We start from the raw sequence: 13,493 nt of genomic DNA, 5'->3' as shown, positions 1-13,493 counted from the left end.
TTCTTAAGCTGTCTCTTAGCGACGGCCGGTTGAGTTATATGAAATAACTACTGGCCGATCCTTTTATGATCCGTCATGGGGTGGCATAGAAATGTAATAAATAATAAATAAATAAAATGCTATGGCTGTCCATTTCTATCTTGGGGATAATGTGAAATTAGAGCCAGCCTTCCATGGTACTACTGTCATGTCACAACCCAGAGAACATGTGCAATGGCCTTTCTATTCTCTCAGCTTCTCCAGTATGTTCTGCCTCTTTCTTCTGTGCCAAGGAGAACACGGAGCAAACTGCCCAGCAGGCAAAAGACGGGGGCAGATAATAGGTCTTGAAGTAAAAGGGGCAGGAGGAGCTACCGCTGCCTCATCTCCCACAGTAGAAGGTACATGTACAGTCTACGGGTTGTAACTACAGGCATCTCGGCTAATAAAACTGTAATGATGGAAGAGCACTGATCGGGGAGGCCTGCCTCCAGCAGGTGGTGGTGACCTGCTAACTAGTTCAAGTTAGTCTGCAGTTTTACCGGAGTGAGTATTACTCCCCACCCCACCCCACAACGTGGTTTTGTGTCATGGTTCTTCCATGTGCCTCTTTTTATTACTGCTCAGATTCATATAAGCTATAAACCAGCTCCAAAGAGTTCAGTCTGTCAAACCCTATAGTATGTATGGTATCCGGGTCCTGGAGTGCTATTTAGTCCTGTGTATGGTTCTTTGGCACGTTGCCATCACTTACTCTTCGGTCGCACTCCGTAACTGAAACAATACAAATCCCAAATAGGTTGTCTTTGGATTGGCACAAGAGATGCAACCTGGCCTGCCTCGCTTTGTCATCATCCACATGCTCGACTCCAGTCAGAACTTGCGTGGCCCTCTAAACTCCTTTCACTTCTGCGCAAAGGATCCTCTCACTACTGGGGATTTCCTCTATTGATTCCCCCCCCCCCCCCCCGCTTTTCTTTTCAGAAGTGTTTCATTAACTACAGCTCTAATGATTAAGAAAGATGTGACTACACAAGGCTGGCTGTAGAGAACATGGTTTAATTAAAGGCAAAGCTGAGTTCAGCAGCTGCAGGTCTCGCACAGACAGACAAAAAACACAAAAGAAGCTTACGACACAACCAGTTTTCTCTGCTGGAGGTTCCCCTTCCGTTGAGGCTCCTGACACAGAAGGTGTGTGTGTAGGGGAAAGGGCAGGGGGAGAAGAGAGAGAACAGGGAGCCCTGCCCAAAAGATTCAGGGGGAAAAAAACATTCCAAACACCAGATTTCTCATGCAGAAATGGGAGCCTAGGGGCTGGGATTCTGGCACTGCTGAGAGAGTGAGATGGTGAACCTGGTCAGGTTGTCTCGGGTGCAAGAATCAGTGGCGGTTCAAACACTGGAATGTTGCAGCTGCTCGGGTGCACAGCTCAAACACAGAACTGGGAGAAAGGGCTGGGATGGCAGCCGGGGTGGGTGGGGCAGAGAGCCAAAGAAGCACAGAGGTTCTCAGCTTAACATTACAACCAGGGCAGGAACTTCATCCTGGAGAGACTTTCTTCTTCTTCTTCTTCTTCTTTAATAAAGAGGAACACGTTTTAGCAATGCAACGCAGAGCAGCAACACTGCTAGAATGGGGAGGCATAGGGGGGTTCAATTCCTATCCTAGAGAGAGCACTATGCATACAGCTTCCCTTTATGTAAAGTCTTATTTTGGGGCTGCTCCCCAACTCCAGCGTCACTCGTGAACCCTGGATGTGCTTTGCTCTGCAGCTGTTTCCCGGCTCACAGATCCTGAGCTCACTCTCTCACACACACACACACACACACACACACACACACACACACACACACACACACGCTCCTGCCACTGCGGCAGTTTATAACATTTAGAATGTTCCCATAGCTACCCTGGGAAACAAAACAAAATGCTGTCCTTTTGTCCTATGCAAGAAGCAGAGTTGCCGTCTTCCTTCTGCTCAATAAATATCAAGAAGAACCCTTTGCCCCATTCGGCACCCTTGGAGGGTTGAGTAGGACGGTTGGCTTCTGTGCGTGGGTTCCATGTTAGATGTCCTCTGTTGCCTTGAACTTCCGTTCTGGAATTGGAACCCTGTGGCTACAGGTGTGTGCAAGCCTGTGGAGTGGGCATACGCCTACGGGCCGGGGAGTATACACATCATCCTGTCCAGGCTTAACTCCTTTGCTCCCCCCGTTATCTTGCTAGAACTCTGTGGGATGCTGTATATGAAGAATAGAACTACTAGCAACCAGCAAGGAGAAGGGAAGGAAGAAAAGGGGGCAAGGGGAAAAAAAAAAGACACAGAAAGCTTCTACCTACCTACATAAAGGAGTCAGGCTGTGAATGCACAGACCAGCTAGCCATTTCATGAGGCTGGTCACTACACTATCATAAAATGTACAGGAATCTGAACCATTTAACTTAAAACCCCATCGCAGTGGCTGGCTTGCCTGCCCTAGCAGGGGGCCCTGCAGTGCTCACTGCGCTTCAGTACTGGAATCTCTAACCCACTCAGGGCCGTCCAGAGATCGCCTTTGAGGAAAAGGTGGAAGAGGTGCTGGAGGGGCCAGATGCTCCTTCACGAAAGCGCCTTCTCTAGCCCAGGAGACAAGACACAAGCCCCCCACCCAATCGGCCACCACCCGCCTCTGGCTGGACCAGCGACTGGAGGGGTTGCTACACACACTGACTACAAAGCACATCTTGTGTATGGAAGAATTCAGTGTGACCTTACTACTGAGATAGTAATAATTAGAAATTTAGATGTTGAGGAATAAATTTCAACTACATTCTCAGTCAGCAAAGCTTATCAGTAATAGATTCCTATTGGCTTCTCCGAAATTGAGAAGGATTGAGAAGTTCTCAGTGGCTTCTCCCATCTGCTCTTCGTTCTCGGCTTTTTATTTTCCCACGTGGCTGGGGACATGCACGATGGAGAAGGTGAGCGGCGGTGATATCGGGTTACCGTGAGACAAACAGCAGTCCCTCTCTCCCTCCAGAGGGCCCCGGAGGGGTGGGAGAGTTCCTGGTGTTGGTTTTCCATTGCACTGCAGACATTTCCGTGCACACTCAGTGGGTTGGTGGAGCACTTACGCCCTCCTGACGGCAAGGAACAGAAGAGAGGGCTGCCACGCGCACAGGGCTGTGTGGGACAGTCCTGCAAACCCAACATGCCATGATGTATGGAGCTTTCGGTTGCAAAGGTTGCCACCCTCTTTCGTTCTCAGTGCGGTGGATTCATGGCACCTTGCCCGCGTTGCTGCTTCTGCTTCTGCTGCATCAACAGCTGCTCCAGGGCAGAAGGTCCAGGATGCATCATGGAACTGGACCAGATAGACTAAGAAATGAAATAAAACCCAGCAAGGTGACAGGTCAAAGCAGGAGCAGAAGGCGAGAGTGCCTAAAACATTCCAGAGCAGTAAAGCCGCCTATGTTCTCGTCACCCTCTCGTGGTGGTGGTGGCTTTTTACTGTCAGTAGCATGCAATTGGTGGCCCTGGGGGGTTTCTCATCTGCCCCACCCCAACACAGCCCCCATCCCAACCCCTTTATTTTTTACAGCACCTTAACTGCTTTCTCCTATGCAAGTCAATGTCCAGGCAAAGGGCTCTTTAACCCCGTCCTTCCCAGTGCAAGCAGCAATGGAGGCTTGGGCCAAAGTCTGCCCCTTGAAAAGTGTTTCTTCACAGCAGGACTGGGGAGTGTCGTGCCCTCCAGATGTTGTTGGACTGCAATTTCCACCAGCATAGCCAGCATAGCCAATGGTGAAGGCTGATGGAGGTTGCAGTTGCAGTCTAACACTTATCTGGAGGGCCACATGTAAGAGATGGGGTTTTTTCAGAGCTCTCTCCTTATTATGCACCTCAGTCTTCTGCCCGTACCTGAGCAATCCAGCTGCATAAGGGAAATGAGGCTCTGCTCAAAGTCTCTGTGGCTGTTTACCCATAGAAAAATAACTGAAGATGCCCTTTGACTATGCCTCAACTCACATGGGAGTGAGTTGGTGGGTAGAGCCAATCTGTTGGCCCTTTCGCTTTTGCTCAACCCAAAATAATGGCTCTTTAAATATTAGTTGCCAAACAAACTAAGGCTATTTAGGAGTATTTAGATGAATTCCTTTAAACCATCATAAAGTAGGTTGGTGAAAGTTTAAATTCTCTTTACCACAATGGTTTGGCCGTATACCAATGATCAGCAAAGTGATAAAACATGTTGGATACTTAAATAATCTGACTATGTAGTTAAGTCTTGTTCATACACGTTTTACCAAACTGGTCTGCAATATAATTCCCAGAGAGCAGGAATCCAAGATGATGCCAGCAAAGGACACAGAGTTTTGCTGTGAGACTGCTAGATCAACCTTCCAAAGGACGCAGGGAATGCCTTTTGTCCTCACACCGCAATACACACCCTACCTTCAGGCTTTCCATAAGCACAGCTGACGAGTCCTCAATGGACGGGCCGTGGGCTGACCAGGTGCCACTGGGAGTGCTGGCTGGGTGCCAGCTACTCTCTGAAGAGGAAGATGTTGCTGGGAGATAGTCCAGGCCAAATCCTCCCATTGCTGAGAGAGAGAGAAAAGAGGGTTTCAGGGATCAGGGCTCCAGCAAACCACTGACGTTACACCTGGTGCTCGAGCCTTCTGCTCACCTGGCTTATCTGTCTTCCACCGATCTGCTACCCTCCGATCCCTGTTGTCTGGCGTCCCAATGGGCCCAAAGTTGGAGAATGGAACAGAATTGTGGTTGTGAGTTGGAGGCGAGCTAGGCAAGCTGCTTGGGTTAGAGGAATGAGGAGACTGGCTAGCTGGTGTTGAATGATCTGTTGGAACCAAAGTTTGGAGAACCAAGTCAACAAGGTGCAGGTTGATTGCTTGAAGTTATACTTGGTTACTTTGTTTGGTTTCCTCTTTGCAACACTTTTTGCACATAGGATTAGACAGGCGAACAAAGTTATAGCAGTCGTGTTGGGGGAAATGGGGCATTATGGGTTCTAATAGTTGACAAAAACAAAAACAGGTTGCTTACCTGTTAACCGATCATGATCCCTGAGTGGACATCTGTACAGTCTGATAAGTGCTTGGTGGTTTGGAGCATTCTAGACTGAATGCCTAAAACTTGGGGTTTATGACCTGTCCTCCCTCAAGGCAAAGTACTAACGCAATGTCACAAGGAGAGGAGCAAATGCCATCCCGTTCAGTTCTCCTCCTAGAAAAAGCAGGAAGTAACGGAAAAGACATCCGCGGCAGGAAAAAAAGAGCAGGTTGTGTGACTGCACAGATGACCACATGAAGAACATCAGTTACAAGCAAGCAACTTGTTTTCTACCCCTGTGGTATTTGTGTGCAGACACTATATGGGAGGCTAGGCTTTCACCTCCTTTAGGTTAAGGAGGGTGCAGCTCTATTGAAAAGGAAGCCTCTGAGCTTGCTTTCGCATCCTACACAGGTAGCTTGATCAAAGTGGAAGGCTGAGACCAGGTATCTACTCTACAAAAGGTCCAAGATCAGGATCCTTCTGGAGAAGACAAAAGAATGGCCTCGCATGGCAGTGTGGAGAGTTATAGCTCACAGCAGAGCTTGATAGTAGAAACAATCCAATGCAATAGGCATTGTGAAGAAAGACACTGTACCTTTTGAGGATTGAGGAATAACTTTCTCTGTTGTGGAAGTTATTAGCATCCTTGAGAAATGATACTGATCTACATAGGTAGAAGACAAGTGGTCTTTGAAAGTCTACAGTGTGGAGGGAACACTCTATACTGTCCTTGTTATGAAGGGAAAGTAATAGCAGAGTCAAATCCTGATTTCAGTGGAAGCTGGAGATCACTTTTGGAAGAAAGGGCCCCACATTAGTGAAGATATAAGATTGCCTGGACCACAGCACAAGGCACATAATTCAGGCGATAAGCTCCGTCCTGACGGCAAAATATGAAGGAACCCAAAATAGCTCTTTGAACTGGATTCATTTCCTGGGCTGAATTCTGTGTTAAGGTAAAGCCCAAGACCTACTAAGGATCCAAAAGGTAAAGTCCAAATAGTCAAGAACCCAATTGTCAACATAGGGGAAGATGGTGGCTATTGTGACTTTGCATTTGGTGAAAACCTCAGGATCAACAGTCCAAAGGGCAGAGTTCAGTACTGGAAACAGTAAGACCTCTCTGTAAACTGAAGGAGTTTCTAATGCTGAAGACAGATGGAAATAAGTGTAGTTCAAAAGTAAGGAGGTGAACCAGAATCCTGCAGCAAAGAGTGGGAGGATGTTTGCTAGAGACATCATACAAAATCTCTTGATTATGTCAGAATTGCTGCAGGTAGGTCTATAGGTAGCAAAATAACTAGAAGAAAATACAGTCTGCATTGGTACTGGCTTAGATACCAGCAGAGATGAACCCACAGCTTGAATATGCATCAAAGGCATTGGTGGAAGGAAGCACAAAGGGAGAGAGGTGGCGAAGTTCAATCTTCAGTTTTGTAAACCGCCCAGAGAGCTTCGGCTATGGGGTGGTATATAAATGTAAATCATCATCATCATCATCATCTGTGTTGCAGCAGCACTGCAAGCTACCTTATGCCATGTGCTAAAAGTCTTCCCATGGGGTGGAGGCAGCACATGAAATCTGGGGAGGAGGACATGGGGAGTAGATAGAAAAGGTAAGGGAGGAAGCCAACAGCAAAAACTGTCACTGAGAAGATCTATTACAATGAAGGTAGGGATTGACCCCAGTTCTCCTCTCCAAAGCAGAGATGCAGCGGTAATGTCCACCTATATATTTGGTAATGTCCACCAATAACGTTACTTGAAAGAGGCTGTTGTGCCTCTAACACCCAAAGAAAGGAGATCTCCCAATAAAAGACACATATGCTAATAAATAATTAGAACAGTGAAAAAAGGAGGAAGCCCTGGAAAAGAAAGAGAGAAGCCTAAAATGTTTGTGAGAATGAAGACTCCACAGAGAATGTGCTTCATGATGTTGCTACAGTGGTGAATGAAAAAAAGCTGAGCATGATGATGGCCCTTGTCTTGCCCCCTGGGCACGTCGGCACATTTTTTCCTCTCAAGTGGGTCTATAAGCAAGAAATGTACGAGCTTTAGCTCTGGAAAATGCAAATGTTACCACGCCATAGACTACCAAGAACCTAGCTGCTATAAATTAACAACAAGGAGCAAGTTCACCAAGGCTCAATTGAGAGGTCATGCCAAACCGTGGTTAAGGAAACTCAAGTTTGGTTTGCCATGCTCTCTGAATTGATGAACCATCATTATTACAGTCATTACTCTGCCTCCAGAGGCTGGTGCATCATAAAAATCCAACAGCCGAGATGATAGAAAACTAAAATAAACCAACACCTCTAGAATACGGTATTTATCTGTTGTACATTTTGGAAGGTCAAACTGTGCTTTGGGTTCATTCTGAACTATGGTTAGCATAAACCATGATCTGGAGCAATGCTTGCCTGGGGCCACTGCGTAACTAAGTTATATGCCATATGAAAGAGTATTACCTGAGCTGGCTGGAAGCGATGGAGACCATGGAGTCCCTTCAAAGAGAGAGTAGAGTGAAGTCTCCTGGTGGGCCACTGATGGAGCGACCTCTGTTTTTGTGCTGGCATTGAGGTTTTTCCCATAAACCTCATTGAACATGCTGTTTGGGTATCTTTCCTACAAAATCAAGACAGAGATTAAACTTCAGCTCAGACCTGTGCAATTCATTATTGTATTGGTGGGCGAAGTCAGTTTTGTTTGCATCTACTTACTCTTCTGAATCACAGAAGATTTGCCTTAGCTGACGAGCAAATGCTGCAGAAGTTACAGCTCTCATAGCAACTGTGTCAAAACTGTCTGAGAAACATACCGTTAAACAAGGACAGTAACCAATATTGAGGACGCAGTCCTGGTTTTGTATCTTGCTTTTCTTTTTTTAAAAAACCCCCTGCCTACCTTACTTCAGGGTGATACGCCCAGTGAGCGCCATATATGAATGAGGTTTAAAACCAAGCAACCCTGAACAAAATCCAATGCTCTTATCTCAGTAATTCCCATTCCCAAGCTTAATATTCGCTGTGGCGCACCAGAATTCCTAATGTGCTTCAAGAAACAAACATTTAAGAACAGTTAAGATGCTTGTGAGCCCCAAGTACTCATCTATAGAAGAGCTACCTACTGCATGTCTGCACAATTCACTGGCCTGGTCTCTTCCACGCATCTTCTGTTGGGCAACAAGCATTTCTGCAAAATCTCCACACTGGGTGCGGTCAGTTCATTCAATCACTCCCAGTGCAGAGGCACAGCAGAATTACCTGCCCCTAAGAGGCAGAATGCCCCAAGCAACGTCTAATATGCAGAAATACAGGGAAGGGACTCCTCTGAAGGCAAGTAGTTCTTTTTCTTATACACTCTTAAGACTGAAGCTAATATTGGAGGCTATATTGCAGTATTAATTCAGCGAACAGATGTGCATAAACCATCAGAAGCTAGGGAAATAGTGCTTTTACCCCAAGACAGCATATACTGCTTCTTAGATAACAGGCTTAGAAAAAATCCTATTGACAAATATTAAAACGAACACAAATAAGAGTTCAACGTGCAAATGCTTGGCCCTCTGGGGGGTTAAGTTTGGTAAACAAGTGCAATGCAAAAGAGAGTGATGGTGAGCCACAGTATGAAAATAAAAAACATGGCTTGTGAAACTGTATGTGCAGCGCACTGCTTCAGACTGCAGCTGGGGGCTCACTTAACAGAGAAATGCCCAGATGTTCTGCACACGGAGAACTAGTGTGGCAGAGAGAAGGCTCAAGCCTAGAACCATTTGCGCTAGGCAGGGATGATGATGGTGATGTTGTATGGAGGAGCACCCCAACGTGGGAACCCCACCAGAAATCTGGTAGGGTACCTGCTAAAATCACAGATTTTCTGTGAGAAGTATGTTGCAGAAACAGTAACACGTGAATTGATGGCTATGTCAAGCAGAAAGAGATGAAGAGGCTTGTTGCAGTTACTTACCTGATTGAGAGAGAAGCCCGTGAGCGACAGGAAAGATGGTGACTGAGACATCAGATCTGATGGTTTCTCTAGCAGCGATTTCTTCAGAAAGCCGGAGACGGGAAAGACAGCATTAGGCGTGGTTACTGAGCAATAACTCGGACTACTTTTCTGCATAACACCAATACACTGGAGACCCTTTGCATAATTTGTTTCATTATACAATGCAAACACTTGGAATACATTGCGTGAAACAATCAACAGCAAACAAAGAGCATCAGTAAATTTGAGAGAGAACTTGGTAAACTGTCTGTTAACTAGAAAAATAAGAGGCAGATCACCTGGGAAACTTCATTTTGATCACACTGTATTAACCAGCACCTCAAAGAATGCACCGGTTAGAAGTGTAAGGGGCTCAGGCTGTAGTTCGTAAATTCTAAGTAACTACCTATTAAGTTGTTTAGAGTAGTAGCGTTGGCCCTTGCTCAAACATGATGGCTTACGGTCTGAATTAACGTGATTTTTTTCCTAGCATAACCACAAATCATTTTATTTTTTAAGAATATTAATGCTACAGCAACTACTCACATTATGTCTGAACCACTGAATTATCAGTCAAAAGCAGTGTACCCATATCAGGTTAAACTCACAAAAATCTGACAGATGCACAGAGCTGCATCTATTTTGTGAGTCTGCTTGGGGGGGGGAAGTGTGGAATACAGCACAGTATCCAGTTTATTACCCTACTTGGCTCTAAAGAAAAGAAATGAAATTGTGTGAGCAATGTCTGCTTGAAAGCTCAGGAGCCACAATGATTTGAAAGCACTGGTTACAGGACTTCAGTGCCCTGCATAGCTCCTTGCCCTTTCTTATATAACACAATTAGAATAACTTATGCAAAATAGTAAAAATGGCAGAATTGCTCAGGTTGGGGAGGCTGCCTCATCCTGCACCTTTGCTCATTTGGGGAGCCTCTTGTTGTGGTTCCGCAGGTTCCCTGGATTCACCTGGCAGCCACTCAAAAAAGAGCACTTTTGGCCTCTGCCCCCTGGAATACTCTGTCCCCAGGATTTAGGCATGTGCCAACAATTGTGAGCTTCGGGCGCATGCTAAAACAATTTCTTTTCACCTAAACCTAGCCAGCTTAATTTTTTATAAATATGTTGCTGGTCACTCTTCTGGATATGAATATGCTGAAATGGACATCTCACTATTTGGGGGTTGTGTCACGGGCCAGCAACAACCTATTCCACGAGTGGAAGGGGAAACAGGTAAAGTAGTTGTGGCCACACTCCTTTTTGCCCTTTCATTCCTGTAGCCAAATCCGCTGCCATCGGGTAGAAATTCTTATTTCTTTGGATGCCTCCACCAAAACAACTTCAAAACTCTCTGGGTTCCCAGGTATCTACTTTAGGAAGAATGGGGTGGCTATCAGAAATAGGGTGGGTACCCAAAACGGAGACTACATATTTTCAAACAATAAGGTTTAAATGTTACTGAAGAAAAATGTAAACAGTAAAAAAATTAAGATCTGAATGGATACACACACAATACAACAAACTATCGTCCCTTCCAAGCAATATTTTGTTTTCATTGCTCCAAGCTCTCTTAAGCCAATTTTCCAGTTCCACCAGCTCTTTCTTAATTTTAGGACTCTAGCTTTCCTTCCTTTCTTCTCTCCTCCCCAGCCCACCTCCTTCTTCTCTGCCTTTTGCTTTTATGATTCTTTTTTATCTCTCGCCAACTCCAACCAATCCTGAAGGTAGTTTCTTGTTCATTTCTGCCAAGTAAGTTTCTGTTTCCTAAGTCAAAACTGTCTCTCTTCCTCTGACCTGTTGAACTTTATAAACTTCTGCTTCCTGAGCAAAACTTCCTGATTTCTATATTCTAACCTTTGACCTCTAAACCAGTAAACTTTTGTCTGAATCTGACTAGAACGCACGCACGCACACACACACACACACTAATCCCACAATACCCTACAACCAAAATAAATACCTCAAAAGGAGGACAATTCTGTTCCTCCACAGTTTATAATTCTGTTTTTGAACTGTGCACCATTTTGGTAAATTCCTTTGCTAACCAGTATATTAAGTAATGAATGAATTAAGATTTGCACAATTTATATAGATCACAATTCAGCTCTTTTTTTTGCAAGAAATTTGTAACTTCAGAATTTTGAATGGCTGGGTGCACAATTTAAACTTTTAAGCATTGAACATATTGCCCAGCTAATATGGAATGTTGAGTCAATGTCACATGTTGCCTTGAACTGATGGTGAATATTGCCAGGTTTGCAGCAAAGGAAGTAATTCCTATTTATTTAATAATTGACATCTCTGACCCAGTGCATATTAGCCTCTGGCTGGGTGGTACCTAAATGCCTTTGTTTACACAATTCGGGCCAGTTGAATAATCCAAGGCATCAATCCCAAACTATGGCTGGGAAAGGGAGGATTAGGATATTTAATAAAGGTTCCATATTTGATGGTAGGAGACCAATGCTAATGGGTGCTACTTTGGGATACATAATTATAAGAACTTAGGATTGAGTGGGGATTTGTCAGTGACCCTGCTACCTAACAAATATTGGCTAAGCTGATGGAAGGAAGTTCTGGACTGGGTTTCCAGAAATCACTGGGAAATTTAGACATTGACTTCAGTCAGTCTTATCAGTGATCTGGTCAGGGACTAGAATGCAAGGCAGGCTTTGGCAGACACCACAATCGCTGATAGACACCCTTTTCCTATACTTTGTAAACAGAAATCACCCTGGTTTTATGGGAGGAAGCCAAGGTTCTTGAAGCAACTAGGAAGGCAGCTAAAGCATAGTTGGTTGAAGACATACCAAAGCCATACATGGAGCCAAAAGCTATTCTACTAAAATGAATAATCCAGCGTTACTCATTCAAGTCTGGTACCTTGCCTGTGTAATTTGCCAGTACCAGAAGCTTCAGAAAGGCCACTGTTCCCAAATACAGAAGAGACATACATGCAACAATATAGATGGTAAAAGGGCAGGAAAGTGATGAATTATCCTGAACACACACTAGAGGTAGCATGTTCGATCTATGCAAAAATAAAAGGTAAAGGATGCTGTGTAATTAGAAACTACCTGCCCTTTTACAACTTTACTGAAGTCCTGGACTGGTAAAACTGTCATGTATGAGTTCTGGAAGGCTAGTTTTGGATACAAATCAAGCATTCCCTTGATTGAATGAAAATATTTAACAGTCACCAAAAGAGCTCTCAGCACTTTCTCCCCCAAATCTCAAATTGTATGGATTATCTGACCTCCCTTGTAATAAAAAATCTTGAATCAAGCACCAACAACAGTTTTGTGGATGCATGAAAAGGAAATCTTTCAGCTTATTTTAATGCAGTAGGAACAGCAACTGTCATAGCAGGAAACAGTACACGTATCTTCCGAACAATGTCATACGTAACTTTGCATCAATGGACCATATACATACGTACAAGCACACATACAGAGTGCACTCACTGGGTTGGATCCAAAGCTGCATGGAACCAAACTCCATGAACTGGATGATCCCCACCCCCAACGCCAACCCTGGGCTGCTCTCTTCTGCAGTCCCCTATGCTGGCTGACAGCCCTCCAAAATACTATGCGTGCTGGAAGCTGCAGGGAGAAGGAGGAAGGGGTATATACTCTATCCTACCCCCTTCCTCCAGAGGAGGGGCTCTGCTGAATCCTGATTTGCTTCACTCTGTTCAGAGACTGTAAACTCTGGATCCTACCCATCATTTTTAATTTCCAGGTTCTTTGGGACCTCCCATTGTGTCAATCTACGCCATCACTCTATGTGTTATCTCTATTTCACAGGGCAGGAACTAATGCTGAAAGACACTGATGTGCCCCAGACCAGCCACTGAGGGCCAATTTAAACAGGAGAGGCACAGATCCTGCAGTGCTGAAAAGTACTTTCTGATAGTGATGTTTTGGTTGTTGGCATAATGCTCAAGAACCTCTTGGGCTCTCTGTGCTGGGCTAAACACGGGCAGTTTCCCAAGCCAACACCCATGGTGGGAGTTGACGTGCAACAGTTTCATGCGCTTGAATCACCACATTATGGGGAAGGGTTTTGGGGCCACCTCACATTCCGTTGACTTCTGAAGGTAAAAACATGAAAGTTCTCCCCACCGAAGGATAAATGTAATATACTCCTCCTCCTCCAATCCACTGGTGCATAAATACCACACAATACAAAAGTTCTATACTTCAAAGCTTGACAAACTATTTTTAAACACATAGAATTTTCTCATTTATACTAGCCTATTACACGAAAAGAATTACATTCTTGGAGGATACGTTTATCAATAGCTATTACTTCTCCAAGTGCAGGGAAGTATACTCTTGAGTACCAGAGGCTGGGGACAAATAACAAGAAAGGCAGCTACCTTCGAGCCTACTTCTGAGCATCCAGAAGCATCTGCCTGCCTGCCTGCCTGCTGCACAAGGATTACATGGACCCTTAATCTGGTCCAGAAAGGC

At 44.9% G+C, this 13,493-nt stretch overlaps 1 protein-coding gene across 2 annotated transcripts in view; it reads right to left on the bottom strand.

Moving 5' to 3' along the window:
- Window positions 1-1,018: 1,018 nt before the first annotated feature.
- Window positions 1,019-13,493, bottom strand: part of SMG7 (SMG7 nonsense mediated mRNA decay factor) — a 68,319-nt gene continuing 55,844 nt past the window's right edge. For both annotated transcript variants that reach the window (XM_063134605.1, XM_063134614.1), the window contains 5 exons: window positions 9,002-9,082; window positions 7,504-7,660; window positions 4,650-4,820; window positions 4,415-4,563; window positions 1,019-3,337 (listed from right to left, as the gene is read on the bottom strand). In XM_063134605.1, coding sequence (XP_062990675.1) covers window positions 3,224-3,337; window positions 4,415-4,563; window positions 4,650-4,820; window positions 7,504-7,660; window positions 9,002-9,082 — 672 coding nt within the window. In that variant the 3' untranslated portion in view covers window positions 1,019-3,223. The remainder of the gene's footprint in view (window positions 3,338-4,414; window positions 4,564-4,649; window positions 4,821-7,503; window positions 7,661-9,001; window positions 9,083-13,493) is intronic.

The sequence above is a fragment of the Elgaria multicarinata genome, chromosome 1 (genome assembly GCF_023053635.1).
Source record: "Elgaria multicarinata webbii isolate HBS135686 ecotype San Diego chromosome 1, rElgMul1.1.pri, whole genome shotgun sequence".
NCBI classification, from domain to species: domain Eukaryota; kingdom Metazoa; phylum Chordata; class Lepidosauria; order Squamata; family Anguidae; genus Elgaria; species Elgaria multicarinata.
This window is presented reverse-complemented; position numbering and strand designations above follow the sequence as displayed.